A 15,174-nucleotide genomic window follows, 5' to 3' on the forward strand; every position below is an offset into this window, starting at 1 on the left:
TGACACAACAGACGAGTCAAAAATACTGGACTATCGTGGCAAACCTGTTTCGCAACCCTACAAAATAACGTAATTTCAGTGTCTGACTTAACATGCGCACATAATGTTGGACTACTTTTTGCACCTTCACCATGACACTCACTCTCTTGAGCACCTCACCATGCACACAGAACTACAGGCCCTGTCACTACAAGCGTCTCATGCTTGATCATCCTCAAGCCCACTGTTTTTTTTACATTTAATTTATTAGTATATTTAGTTTTTCTTATCTCCTACCGTCTCTATTGTACAGTGGAGTTTGGTTATATGTTTATACTTACCATTTCTGCTGTAAGTGCATGTTGTGTGTGATGTCTGTATGCTACTGAGACCCCCTGAATTTCCCCTTGGGGATCAATTATGTATGTATGTATGTATGTGTGTGTGTGTGTGTGTGTGTGTGTGTGTGTGTGTGTGTGTGTGTGTGTGTGTGTGTGTGTGTGTGTGTGTGTGTGTGTGTATCTATCTATCTATCTATCTATCTATCTATCTAACAGTCAGGTTCCAACACTGCAGCTTTTCACACTGAGAATGTCTGAGTTTGACACAAGCGAGGTTGACGTCAGTGACCAGATGTTCCCATAAGACATCTGGCAGTATAGAGAGAGCTTCCTGTACCTCCAGCTCCTCCTCGGGGGCCTTCTTCTCCGTGACCTCTTTGGTTTGGTTCTCCTCGGTGCTGGATGGCCGGTTCATGCGACGATGATTGAAGTCACTTATCTAAAGACATGACAAAAATGCCATTTTAACACATTATGACACCAGCTACATCAGTATCAGAATATATATATATATATATATATATATATATATATATATATAAAAATATAATCAACTGTCAATACATTATGTAAAAAAGAATCAACTGTCAATACATTATGTATTCCTTAAAAACTAGAATTTTGTTTCCAATGTCATATATCTCAATACCGCATTAATGCAATTAATCAATGCACCGAAACACCGCAACAACAATTATTGTGGCAAAATGCTATTGCACAAAATGCTATTTAAAGGTGATCTAATTAATGTTACGTGGTTTCTAAGCTAAAATTTGTTTTGTCACATATAGCAAACATCACCTCACCATCTGCTAGCTGCCTGTACTGTAAAAAAAACATGGTCTCTGTGGACAGCCCAGGCTCCAAAAACGGCAACAAAAACAACTTGGTTCAGCCTGGACCATAAAAACATAACAAATTGTTTCAGCCAATCACAGACGAAATGCGTGTTTAGGAGAGTTTCAATTGCACGGGAGGGAGGGAGGGAGTAGCGAGCTAGCTCTCTGTTTTGTTTGAACGTCAACAGAAGTGACGTTACCCAACATTGCTTAGAGTCCCTATAAAAGGAAGTGTTTGTGGTTCTTACCTGCAGGACTCTGGTGGGTCCATCAGGGACGACTTGCACGGAGAGGACCCCGGAGCCAGGCCTCATCTTCTGGTTGATGAACTGCTGCTCTGGGGTTGGGGCCATCAGGCCTGAGTCGGGCCCCAGCACCACCTCTGCCCCGTCAAACAGCCCCGACACACCACCCTTCACCTACAGGCCAAACATTTTAATAGGTATTAGGTTTTAATTTAGGTTGTTAATTGATAGGTTAAAACATTTTGGGTGCGAGTTATATTTTGCCGACAGTGGATGGGCACTGTGGCCAGAGCGAAGTCAAACACACGGATTTGGCAGAGTCAGGCCAAAGCTAATTAATAAAAGATAGATAGACAAGATTTTAACACAGGTTGCATGTGATTGGTTTATTCAATTTCACTTCACCGGAGAGGTCATGCCCATTTCAGAGTCCAGGGGCTCCAAGGCTGCCACCTTGACGTAGCTTCCCGCTACCTATAGAGCCGCCGAACTCGGGCCCTTTGTGTCACTTGAAATGAATCCTAACATCCTAAATGTGTGCACAGTGCTGTGCATGCACACGTGTACAGTTTATATTATGTGTACGCGTCTGACTCAACATGCTGCATAAAGCCGTGGTCCTCACCTGCACCACCAGTCGGGGGAGGCCACAGGTTAGCATGCCATCGCTGAAGTGCCACGTCTGGGTGGTGCTGCGTCTGGAGTCTGGCCTTCTCAACATCAGCGGCTCATAGCTGGCGAGGGAGAGAGAAATAAATAGACAGACAAAACAGCAGTGCAATTGGAATCAGTTGAGTAACACAGCTCTGTTTTGTCTAAGATCCACGTTAAGCACATCAACATCCTCAAACCACACGAGTCAGTGACTGTTAGCAGAACATACTGACGTCAAATATGTGCGTGGTCGCTGCTTTCTTTGCTCCTATTCACACAGTTGCATGATAAACCACGACACCGTAAACCCCAAACACAGAACTTAAAAAGCTTTCACATACGCAGCTGACTATTAGTCATGCCTTCTGTTTTAGGAACATCAGGAGAAACAAACTCCCACAGACACAACATGCGCTCATCAGGTCAGTGACCTCGTGCCGACCTGTTATCTGTGACGGCAGCCAAACCGGCGATGTCCAGGACCAGGGAGGAGTCCAGGGGGGGCTGGGCGGGTTTGCTCTGTGGGGGGGAGGAGCCTTCGTGGCAGAGCATCCCTGTGCCAGTCATCCTCCAGAGCTGGGAACGCTTCCCTGGCTCCTAACACACACACACACACACACACACACACACACACACACACACACACACACACACACACACACACACACACACACACACACACACACACACACACACACACATTAGGGTCTGAGAAATATTTATACTTCTACATGCTACATAATTAAATTAATGGTGAAATCAATGGGGTAATTAAATTTACATACAAATATACTGACTCGCAGAGATTGCGCAATATTCACGGGAGAAGAGACGTCTTTATGCCGTATTATGTTTCAAAAAACGTACCGGCGAGTGTTTACATACAAGCCGGCATGTTGGAGAGCCAGAAGGCAGGAGCAAATGCCAAAACCCACTGTTTTGAGACAGGTTAGCCGTTGTGTTATTATATTATTATTATATTATTATTATTTTAGTGTGGGTGTAGGGGGGTCTGGCGTCTGAGGCCTGGTGATCAGAAGCCCTACCTTCTTCTTGAGGATGACCCTCTGTGTCTTTGGTTCCACGTCCAGCACCAGCTCAGCACAGCCCACCACACGCTTCTTCCCCACAGGCCTCTTCCCTGCGTCCCTTCAGTCGGACACCACAGAGTAGAGGTTTGAGATTAGCAGAGAATAGTCTGGGTGCTTGGAGATATGGAACTACCACGATCAGTGTAGACTGCATTTTATGTTTATATAATATTTGGATTGATAACAAAGAAGCAATACACTGGAGAAAAGGGTAGTCTGATTAAGCAACGTTATATATGTTACACAAAGCCTCACCAACAGCATGATTATTGCTGCATCATTTTGTAAGAGGCAATAGTAACATAATGGACAGCTACAGGCCTAAATAAACAGTCAATAACAGAGAGACAGAGAAAGTGAGAAAGAAAGAAAGAAAGAAAGAAAGAAAGAAAGAAAGAAAGAAAGAAAGAAAGAAAGAAAGAAAGAAAGAAAGAAAGAAAGAGAGAGAGAGACAGAGGCCAGAACACACTGCAGACCCCTGGTCCGGGCAGTTGCACTCACTGGGAGAATGTGTATGTGGCGGCGATGTAGATGAAGTTCTCGTAGTAGAGCTTGTTGTACTCGCGGAAGAAGTTCATGTCTGCGGAGACCTCGGACGAGCCGGCACCCTTGACAGTGAGCGTGAGGTAGGGGGGCAGTGTGGGCTCGTCGCAGGCGTAGTCCAGTTCTGACCCCGCCTTTACCTCCGTGTGCAGCCGGATGTCGGCCACGCCGTGCTGCCAGAACTGGATGGGCACCTGGACAGAGGTGGGAGATACATCGACCGTCAGAATAACAGGCTACATATTATCGATAATATTATGGATATATGCATTCTCTGCATATATTCAAAATAACACAAATCCTTTAAAGTTTACTACACAGAGATGTGTTTAAAAATCAACCCAAGTTGTGTTATTTTCAACACATATTGTGTAACAAATAAAAAAAGGAAACAACACAAACTGTGTTGTCCCTATCTGGACACAGAGATGTGTTAAAAACAACGCAAGTTGTGCTGTTTTCAACACATTCGTTTTAAGAGTGTATATGTAACAAAAAAAACATGCTGTATGAAATAAAAATGGTGCATCAGACTGATGTGCAAGGATGGAGGAAGGCGTGGCTCCTTACATCAGAGATGTTGTCTACACGGAAGGGTGGAGGCAGGTGGTCGGTGTCGCTGAAAGAGATCTGGTAGGTGGCTCCTTTGAGGCTGATCTCCGCCCGGAGGAAGAAACAGTTTCCCAGTGTGTCCCTAAAACCCATTGCAGGACAAAGTTACTAAATAAACGAACACACAACACAAGTCACTGGAGCTATAATAACATACAATAATCAGCAGTTAGTAGATTGGTTTGTAAGACACAGTACGCATTTCTCATGCAAGCATCATGCAACCATGCAAAAGCAATGAAACTATTGTAATTATATTTTACATTACCAAAGCAGTGCTCTGATGTGCATGTTTTCACAGACCTTTAGACTGCTTTGAAGTGCATGTATAACAATATAGCATAACAATAATAATTGTGATAATGATAATCATGATGATAATTTGATGGGGGGTCCCTATGACCCCAAAGTCTGCTATGGCCGGCCTCAGGTCAAAGAAGTTTGAGAAAGGCTGACCTGGATGACCTGATGGTTAATGTTAGATAGATAGATAGATAGATACTTTATTGATCCCCAGGGGGATCAATATGTTCTAGATCATATATGTTCTAGATCACCTAGATGACCTGATGGTTAATATGACGTGAGTGTGCCTACCTCATGTTGACGTGAAAAGACTTGGGCTTGTTGACCTCGAAGCCGCCGGACCAGGTGCAGTTGGTGTTGTCCATGAGCCGCACGCACAGCAGCTGGTCGTAGTCGTTCCTGGGCCAGTGGAACACCACGCTGGAGCCGGGCAGTGTGGAGATGTAGCCCTCTGGGTTGGTCGTGCCCTGCAGTGCACCAGCGAAAAGGAACAAGCTTTTGGTATTTCATAAACACAATGTGTGGAATATACTGGCTTAATGTGAGGGGGCAAAACAGCCTTGATGTCTCAGATGTCTCAGTTTTTTTTTTTTTTATTTCACAGTAGCTGAATGGTTTGGGGTGAAGTTCGGTGAAGACTGAGTGAAGGCTGACCTTTCCTCTGGCAAACTCCCTCTGCGAAAAAGCCAGCTTGTGCGAGGACCGATTGTCGAGCAGGTAGCGCGGTGCAAATGTCACAATGTGGGTGTCGCGATAACGGCCTTTCCCTTTCCGCACGTTAATGCCTACGAACAAACAAACACAGGCTGCCACTTAGTCGCCACTTCATCAGGTTCCATTGTAATAAGCGTGAATAGACGTCCAGACGTACAGGGCCGGGGGCCTACTTGCCTATGTTGTAGATGAGTCCGGGTCTGAGGCCGTGTTGGATCACCTTGACGGCTCTCACACCGCTGCCTCCGTCCAGAGAGAAACCCTGACACCAGCCAGGGACACCGTCAGGGTGGATGTTTTTCCCTATCCGCATGGTGCACCTGAGAAAGAGAAGGATAGAGAAAGAGAGATGAAAAGGAGAGGGGAGATGGAGTGGATGTGAGAGAGAGAGAGAAAAGGAACGCATGGTTATTGTGACAAAGAAATAAAGATGATGAGAGTGACAGGACACGCCAGATGAAGAAGCTGACGAAACTAGAGTGAGGCGGAGAACAGATTAAACAACTAGAGAGAAACTGCAACTTTTCCCAACTTTGCAGGCATGCTGCCCATCTCTTTCTCTCTCACACACACATACACGTTTTCTTGTGTCAGTGGCACACTGTTACAGCTGTATGTGTTTCCTGTGTTGTATTTGTCCCTGTGTCTCTCCCATTCTCACCTCTGCTCTGCTCACACACACGCACACTTTCGTCATTGGCATGCACACACACAGCCTGCACCCTCCACTCACATGTTGGGCTGCTCCTTGTCGGTGTAGCAGAAGAGCAGTGGGCTGAGGCTGCGGGCCATCTCATGCTCCTCAAACTGTCCCGACGCGTCCGCTTTAGTGTTGTCCTGTCTGAAGATGAGGGGGAGCCCTGCAGCCACACACACACACACACACACACACACACACACACACACACACACACACACACACACACACACACACACACACACACACACACACACACACACACACACACACACACACACACACACAATGCAACGATCTGCTGACTTCACACCGAGATGGTTTAATTCAGTTGAGTTTCAGCTAAACAGTGCCATTAATGATGAACGATGTCTTACGGCGGCTTACGAAGCCTGAGGCTTAGTAGTCACACTGGAGTAAGTAGAGCTCCTACTTTGTATGAGACTGCTGCAATCTCCAAACTCCACCAACATTAAGCATTGGAAGTTTTACTTATGGGTTTCTATATTACTTTTCAAGACAGCAAGTATAGGAAAATAACATTACACAATACTAGTTTTAGCGTCAACGTTTTTTTTTTTCTGTCTGAATCTGGAAAATCATGATAAAAACATCATCATAAAATGTCTTCCCAAAATGATCTATTGAGGCATTATTTCCCCACATGCTCTACTGCATCAATAGCACATGACCGAGCGTCCACTGGGGCCACTAGCTGCAGCAGTGTTGTTTACCGGTCTTGTTGATGAGCCAGTACGGGGAGGAGATGAGGATCTTGAGCGCTCCCTGGGCCCTGAGGATGATGCGGATAGTCAGACACAGGAGGCGCCTGTTGGCGTCATACAGACGCATGCGGACCACGTAGTTCTGAGTACCGGGGGGGATCAGCAGCTCCTTGCACACAGGGAAGTTCTCCAGGAGAACACCTGGGTGAGAAGACAAACAGGTACGCACACAGAGTCAATATGTTTTCCCCTGTTCATACACTCCAAAAAAAAGTTTCAAATAGCATGCAACACAATGCACAAAGGCCAAGTTTGAGTCTTATTCTTATAGCCATATTCATATCTCACAGGCAGCATTGTGCAACTAAGCATAACACACAAACAAACCCTCTTCAGGCAATAGCTTTGCTGGAATGTTGGAACTTGGTTGACTTATTTTAAACTTTTATCCAAATTGAGACATAAAATACCAAAAGTTTACCTTTCAGAAGGATCTCAAACCGTGACTTTCAAACTGCTAACACCACCTCCTTTTTTTTTTTTTATTACGCTTCGCGTCGGGCCGTTTTACCATCTAGAACGTGTATTAACTTTGTATGGTCGAACGGCGTGTCGTCCATTATCCCTTACATAGTTCAGCTGAGCCTGCTGACTCACCCAGCTCCATGTTCTGAGAGGTGTCTGCGGCGTGCAGCACGGCCTCTTTGCCCGGCTTCATGGTGCCCTTGATGGTGGTGCCCTTGATGTAGTAGTTGAGGTCGCAGGGCAGCAGGTTGGCCAGTACGAGTGTGGGCAGCAGGTAGATGGTGTGGCCAGGCTGACGGTAGATCTGCTTGGCACCACCGGCCACAGTCTTAGCAGGCTTCTGGTCAGGGTAGTTCTCCTTCTTAATGACCACACAGAACCTAAGAGTGAAATATATATACAATATATGAAGCCTCACATATACGATGTACATATATGATAAACAGTTACTAAGGCCATGTACATATTGTATCGTATATAATAAGGTAAGGAACATTTCTATGCCCAACTTTATCCAAAAAAGTCTTAGTCGTCATATAATTGTCTTTATCTATTTTCAAATCTTAAGCGACCTGAACGACATCTGAACGCTGGTACATTGCCTGAAAATGGCAAACTCTGTCTATGCCACATTAAAGGGAACAAAGTTGAAAATGCTGGAACTTGGTTGACCCATTTTAAACTTTTATCCAAGTTGCTACATTAAAATACCAAAAGTTTGCCTTTAAGAAGGATCTTTCTCCACCCCCCGAGATTTGAAGCCATGACTTTGGAACTGCCAACACCACAGTTTTATTATGCACAGTAATCCCGTTAATGAAACTCCTGGGATGAATCTGTGCCAAAAAACTGACTGACTCTGCAACTAAAAACCCAAAAGCCTGGTCGATGCTTCCGCACCTGAAGCTACGCTTGAGCTGGTCGTCGAAGTCGGCCGACTGGCACTCCCTCTTGCTGCTGCTGACCTCGCCGGGCCGCTCCACGGTGGTCCAGTGGATGGGCACCTTGCAGAAGAAGAGGCCCAGGCCTTTGGGCCGCGCCTGCAGCCTCCAGGAGGTCAGGTGCAGCGGGATGGCCATGGCCTGGCCGGGAAGGATAGGCGGCAGCACCACAGGCTCTGGAGAGAGAGAGAGAGAGAGAGAGAGTGAGGAAGAGGGGAAAGGAAGGAGGGTAGGGAGAGCATAGAAAGAGAGAGGGAAACGGGGAATCAGGGAGAGAGTACAGAGAAAGAGAAAGAACGAGAGGAGAAAGAGAGGAAGTGGGAGAGGGAGTGGAGTGAAGTGAAAAAGGTGTGGTGGGACAGAAGGAGAGAGAGAGAGAGAGAGAGAGAGAGAGAGAGAGAGAGAGAGAGAGAGAGAGAGAGAGGGCTAAGTGAAAACTACAACTACATCAACTAATTCAAGTTCCCTCCTATTTGTTCATGACCTTTAAAGTATTTTCTAGAACCATTCAGTCTTTAGCTTCTTTGTTTCTTCCCCTAGATCACCTTACAAAAAAAGGCAGGTTTCTTCCCCCTTTGAAAGACACATCACATCGCAGCCCCTATAGATTATGTCCAGTGGGAGCTTAGTGGGACTTCCATATACATTTCCCAGTCCCTCTCTGCGGATTAGCACAGAGGCTACCGGTAACTCAGCTCCCTTACAGGCCAGCAGAGTCAGAGGGCAGACGTGAGCCCTCGGTGTCAGAAACTGTCCGTCATAGCAGAGGCCAGGAGAAGTCTGGCATGGGCGACTGGGCCAGCTTAGCCCTTAGGCACAGGCCAGACGGCCTGTAGTGTGTGTTTGTGTAGTGTGTGTGTGTGTGTAGTGTGTGTGTGTAGTGTGTAGTGTGTGTGTGTGTGTGTGTGTGTGTGTGTGTGTGTGTGTGTGTGTGTGTGTGTGTGTAGTGTAGTGTGTAGTGTGTAGTGTGTGTGTGTGTGTGTGTGTGTGGGGGGCACTCACACACAGCCCTTAAAGGAAAATTCAGTTTTTTAGCACTTTAAGGCCCTTTTCTGGTTTGTTTTGGATGAACTAGAGTGGTGGACACCGAAATTTTGACGCTTGGTCCTGTCTCGACTTTTCTGACTCGTTTTGAATCGCCTTTTCACTTCTCAGGGTGGCTGGCAATGGGCATACTGTAGTAGGCTACTCAAACATGTCCTAAAACAACCCTTAAAGTTCGTTTTCGTTCGTTGACTATTAAAAGCAAATATATCGGCGCAATGTATGATTCGTATTTGAACCTGAAGCATAGACGGTGGCGCAGTAATATCAACGTGCAATGACAGAAATCAATGGGATTTTACAAAATGCCAAATAAAAGACGACAGAAACTGTATTTCGCTACGCTACTTGTTTTGGAACATCAACGAACACCACTAACCACTCGGTGAGTTGCACAGTTTTGAAAACGAACGTTAAGGGTTGTTTTAGGACATGTTTGAGTAGCCTACTACAGTATGCCCATTGCCAGCCACCCTGAGAAGTAAAAAGGCGAAAAAGGTTCAAAACGAGTCACAAAAGTCGAGACAGGACCAATAGTCAAAATTTCGGTGTCCACCACTCTAGTTCATCCAAAACAAACCAGAAAAGGGCCTTAAAGTGCTAAAAAACGGAATTTTCCTTTAATGAAGCATAATTGAGCAGCAATCACACATTTACATTACATTACATTACATTACATTTAGCAGACACTTATTGACCAAAGTGACTTACATATGTTAGCTATATTACAAGGGATCACATTGTCCCCGGAGCAACTTGGGGTTAAGTGCCTTGCTCAAGGGCACAACGGTGGAAGGCGGGAATTGAACCGACAACTTTCAGGCTACTGCACGCTAGCCCAGCTCCCTAACCACTACACTACCACCACCCAAGACATAGACACATAGAGAAGCATGATTAATAAAGACACACAGTGAAGGAACAGCATGTGGACTCTGTTTTGATCTAAACTGCCCCGCTCAGTGTGAGTGGGTGGGAGTGCTTGGGTCGAGTGTTTGGGTCAAGTGGTTGGGTCGAGTGGACTCACTGTCTGGAGCTGAGGGGCTGTCCAGGCGGACCTCCATGGGCACCTCCAGCCGGTTCTTGACAGTGAGTGCAGACTGCACCGTGATGACCTTACGAGCACTGCCCTCCATGGTGATGGAGAAGACCACCCGCACAGGGGGCAGAGCTGAGAACTACACACACACACACACACACACACACAAATATAAACAGAGAAAGAGAAAGAGAAAGAGACAGACAGAGAGAGACACACATACACACACACATGGGCACGGAGGCAGAGAAAACACACACAGAATTACAGTGAGTCAGACAGACAAGCACAAACACCTTCATCTTCTCAAGTGGTGAATGGGAACTAATGACTGAAGAGATGAATAAGGGCTAATTAAGATAGGAGAGACTGATGATGATGATTGTGCAGATGTCTGCAGCACCTCTAAACCACTGACAAAATTGTAGTCACTAATAAGCCCAGAGCCTCATGTTCACAAAAGATGAATAAGTAGGAATTAAATGAAGAGGGAATTAATAACATGGTCATGCAGACATTTTCAGACCTTTTATCCTCCCTTTCGACACACACACACACACACACACACACACACACACAAAAACAAATGCATGCACAGATGCAGATGTGCACACACGACTTACATAAACGTGTGGGTGTATAATGTTGGTTCTGCTGATTGGGCTGCCCACCTACAGAAGACAGATCAAGGCTGAATTTAGCATCGAAGCAGTAAACAGGTCTCCACACAGCAGGCAGTCAATGTTGAGTTTCACAGGAATGATTTCATGTGGCATAAAGGTTGCGGCCTGACATGATTCATTAGCAAGGAAGTGGTCCAAAGTCATCAGGAAGCTTCACACTTACTGTGTTTGACGGGTTGTTGCGGTCAGGGTTGGCGTAGCGGAAAAACACCCCGACTTTGTCCACGGAGACAGGCTTGACCTGCTCCCAGCCCCCAACACGGACCAGGAGCTGGTGCAGCTTCAGTTCATGGGTGTGCCTGCAATACACACACACACAGTTTTAGCACTTATTTATGCCCAGGCTAAACAAAATAGCAATGCAGAAACAGTAGAAAGCAAACCAGGGGACTTAATGGCTGCACTTGCCCAGGATGGAGAACACAATCAAGAACACTTTATATTAAGCACACACACACACACACACACACACACACACACACACACACACACACACACACACACACACACACACACACACACACTTTACCAACACAACTAGAACAATTCAAGGACACAAACACAGTCATGGCAATGACTTGCTGATCATTGCTGCAAAATGCTCAAACTATCACAGAAATCAGTGTTTCTTTTTTACAAACATACACAGTCACATACAGTATATTTCGCCAATGGAATTAGAACAATTCAAGGACACAAACAGAGTCATGGTTACAGCATTGCTGTGAAACTATCAGCGGTTGTTCACCTGTGTCTGAGTTTCTCCCGGGCCTCGAACTCGAAGGGGATCTCCTCTCCAGGAAGCACCTCTCTCCACTGGCTCACGTTGTGCGTGTCATCCGTGCCGGGGCCCTGCACATCAGAGATGGAGTCCACGCTGCCGCTGTGGGACAGCGCCACCCTGTGTCCACACAGAGAAAACACACCACTACTGTAACCACGTCTATTAAGACCACCAGTGGTAGACATTCAGCTTGGGTAGACATCTCATTTAAGAGTGGAATAGACCTCTGAAGTTTGCCTACAAAAAGGAACCAAAGCTGCCATCTTTGCCCATATAAGGAGATCCGGTTGTTAATTGAAGCTAACTACCTATGGCAAGTTGCATTGTAAGTTAGCTCTGGGGTAGCAAATATCAGTGTGCCGTCTTCAAGTACCGAACCACTCGAAGACAGAGGACAAAACTGTGCAGAGCAAAACGTCTGCATTTCCGATTTCTTCGTCCCCAAAAAAAGGTTAACAGGTGTGATAATTCAAAATCCCCATGTTATTTTCCTATAGATAAAATCTCAAGATACCGGATCTCCATTTTTGGGCAATGACGGTAGCTTTTTTGTAGGCGAACTTCAGAGGTCTATAGACCCTGATGGATTCTGATGAAAACACACAAACTTGTAAAGAGACCAGAGAGCCTAAGTCCATTTTTATTGCAGTGTACTACAGCCTGCATGGAGTCACTTCTTGATCCTACTCATGAGGTGGATCCTGGCAGGTTGTACACTGAACTAAATCCTTGTGTTTTCTTTCTGGTCCTCTTTCTACAAGTGTTGCTGTTTGCATCAGGAACCATTAACCCCATGACCATAACCATTGCGAGGCATGGCCTGGCATGGCTCTTCTACAGGTCTGGTCAACTTCAGTCCTGTAGCTCAACTAAACAAGCTACCCCTTTGCATGTTAAAGCCAGCGTACACTGAGAAGTCTACATGTTGAATCGGCTGCAAATAAGCTGACAGAGGTCCATCAGTGTTGACCATTCAGCACAGACTGTACTGATTTGGGCCACAGACACTCATTAACTGGCCCCCGCATTACATCAGTCGTCGACCATCAACCATCGACTTGGTGTACACTGGCCTTTAAATGCGAGTCATTTTTATCTGGGGGTTCCTGACCTGGTAGGTGTGGTGGTGAGCGTGGCGAACCACATGGTGCAGCCGGTGTGGTTCCTCAGGGCATAAGGGATGAAAGGCTGCCTCCTCTTGGACAGCTTGACGTCCGCTGGACATATCCACAGAGGAAAAATCAGGCATTAAACAACAAATACAGCCATATGGCTAGAGGCTCACATTTCACATCATACAAATAAGCACCAGACAACTATTGACAAGCTGCAGCGCGGTGATGGCAAAAATTCCAGTACAGCAAAAGGAAAATGAAACCAAGAATTGTCCATTTGCCTTTCAAACAGTGCAAGACAGCAAAAAGTGACAATTTCCTTTCTCTTGTTCTTAACTAGTGCCGTTTCTTCCAAGAATACCACATGGGGATGGATTCTTTAGCACCTCACTGCACCGACAACAATGTGACTGGCCAGTGCAATGCTTCATGGGATGCTGGTGATGCGTTTGTGTGTGGGTAAGTGCCTCCGAACTTAGCATGATGTCAATTGAGGTTGTCTATGTCATTTTTGGGAGAGTTAAGTGTAATGTCATTTTTACATCCACATTGAACATCAATGCTTCACCAACATGGGGATTCACTGACTACTAAAAACAAGTGACTTCTGTTCCTTCAGGATCGTAGCGATTAAATAAATTAACTTCTTAAGAACTGAAGACGGTTATCCCATGGACGTGTCAGGAAGTGAGGTCAGTACATGGGTTCATGGGCACAGAAAGTGAGGTCAGTACATGGGTTCATGGGCACAGGAAGTGATAACACAGAACACAAGAACAAAAAGAAGCTTTTAAAAAAATAATAATAGAAAAATAAAAGATAAAATGAGAAAAGAAAAACTCAAATTGAGCCGTAAGGCAGAGGAAAGCCCACCCCCAGCCAGCACCATACACAGATGACAGAGTTCTTGAACATTAGCAGCTAGCCTACTCTGGCTAAGAACAGTACCTCGTGCATGAATCTGCTGCTCGAGGCAAGTCAAGCTGGCAGTGCTTCTAGTTCTAAGGTGGGCAAGAGGAACACCTGACAAGAGAGACAGTTAGACTGGAGAGAGACATGCAGCCAAGGTTGGAGAGAGAGAGACGGGGGGTCTGAGGGAGAGACAGTGTCATGACAGATCAGAAGAAAGGGAGAGGCTGCGACTGTGCTCATCACACCACTGACTAGATACACTTTATCACTTCAATGATAACTTTAGTTTAAATACTTACTTTATTACATGTCTGATAGTACTGACACTAACTTCTTATTGATCTTCCTAATTGCGGCAAAAGTACAATTGTCTTTTTAAAGGGACCAAAATAAAATTGTTAAATTACAGTATAAATTACAATAAAATATAATGTCGACCACCCACATTTGCCATTTTAAACACAAGCATAGGAGTAAAAGTCTAACTTGTTAACTCAGAGAGTAGCTGAGGCAAAAGCATGTCCATTTTCCCAGCATAACTCAACTTCACCAGAGCTTTCTCATCACGTTCCCTCACCAGTAAACACTCATGACTGTGACTTGTAACTGCAATGACACATCTCAACAGGGGCTGGAGTTTCTAGGAGCCAGCATCCTGGGTACTTACTCTGGCCAAAAGAGGGGGGATCCACAGAGGAGCCCATCCAGGAAACAGAGGCCGAGCTCTGAGGAGCAGGCGCGTCTTCCTCCTTGCAGTAATCGGCCAGCCAGGACGTCTTGGTGGTGCTGTACTGCTCTGTTGGGTCAAGGTTGGGGGTTTGAGGGGCGGGGGGGGGGAACAAGGTTAACAGAGGGGTGAGAAAAGCACCAGAGGCTTCATAAATATGGACTCAAACCTCCAGAGACAACAAGAGCGGGGCTGTGTGGAGCGGGGGCACTGCCCAGACATGGTGGCGGCAGCGGCCGCCAGGCTAGCCCTTACCCAGCAGGACGGAGGTGATGTTGACGTCCAGCCTCTGCTTGGCTCGCACCCCGAGCTTGAGGCGCGGGGGATGGAGACGGCCGGCCGCCTGCTGCTGCCAGGTCTCACACACACACACACACACACACACACACACACACACACACACACACACACACACACACACACACACACACACACACACACACGGAAGCACACAGCCAGGGCTCAAAACGATGAAGGGCTCCCAGCCTGCATCACATTTGAATAAACAGAGACAGACAGGCAAACAGACACACAAACACACATCTCTTAAGCCCAGACACACACACACACACACACACACACACACACACACACACACACACACACACACACACACACACACACACACACACACACACACACACACGAGGTGGGGGGG

General features: G+C 46.1%; 1 protein-coding gene across 1 annotated transcript in view; it reads right to left on the reverse strand.

Annotated features, from left to right (window-relative positions):
- The window catches only part of vps13d (vacuolar protein sorting 13 homolog D), a 62,124-nt gene that overhangs the window by 20,613 nt on the left and 26,337 nt on the right, over positions 1-15,174 (reverse strand). Inside the window, 24 exon segments of the mRNA XM_048240308.1 lie at positions 658-759; positions 1,408-1,578; positions 2,030-2,138; positions 2,501-2,655; positions 3,105-3,207; positions 3,651-3,886; positions 4,263-4,386; positions 4,902-5,077; positions 5,265-5,395; positions 5,502-5,644; positions 6,058-6,184; positions 6,756-6,947; positions 7,404-7,651; positions 8,172-8,388; positions 10,284-10,434; positions 10,919-10,966; positions 11,142-11,277; positions 11,727-11,879; positions 12,874-12,979; positions 13,826-13,900; positions 14,457-14,585; positions 14,772-14,874; positions 14,960-14,980; positions 14,983-15,002. Of these exon segments, the coding sequence (XP_048096265.1) occupies positions 658-759; positions 1,408-1,578; positions 2,030-2,138; positions 2,501-2,655; positions 3,105-3,207; positions 3,651-3,886; positions 4,263-4,386; positions 4,902-5,077; positions 5,265-5,395; positions 5,502-5,644; positions 6,058-6,184; positions 6,756-6,947; positions 7,404-7,651; positions 8,172-8,388; positions 10,284-10,434; positions 10,919-10,966; positions 11,142-11,277; positions 11,727-11,879; positions 12,874-12,979; positions 13,826-13,900; positions 14,457-14,585; positions 14,772-14,874; positions 14,960-14,980; positions 14,983-15,002 (3,176 nt within the window).

The sequence above is a fragment of the Alosa alosa genome, chromosome 4, assembly GCF_017589495.1.
Source record: "Alosa alosa isolate M-15738 ecotype Scorff River chromosome 4, AALO_Geno_1.1, whole genome shotgun sequence".
Taxonomy (NCBI): domain Eukaryota; kingdom Metazoa; phylum Chordata; class Actinopteri; order Clupeiformes; family Clupeidae; genus Alosa; species Alosa alosa.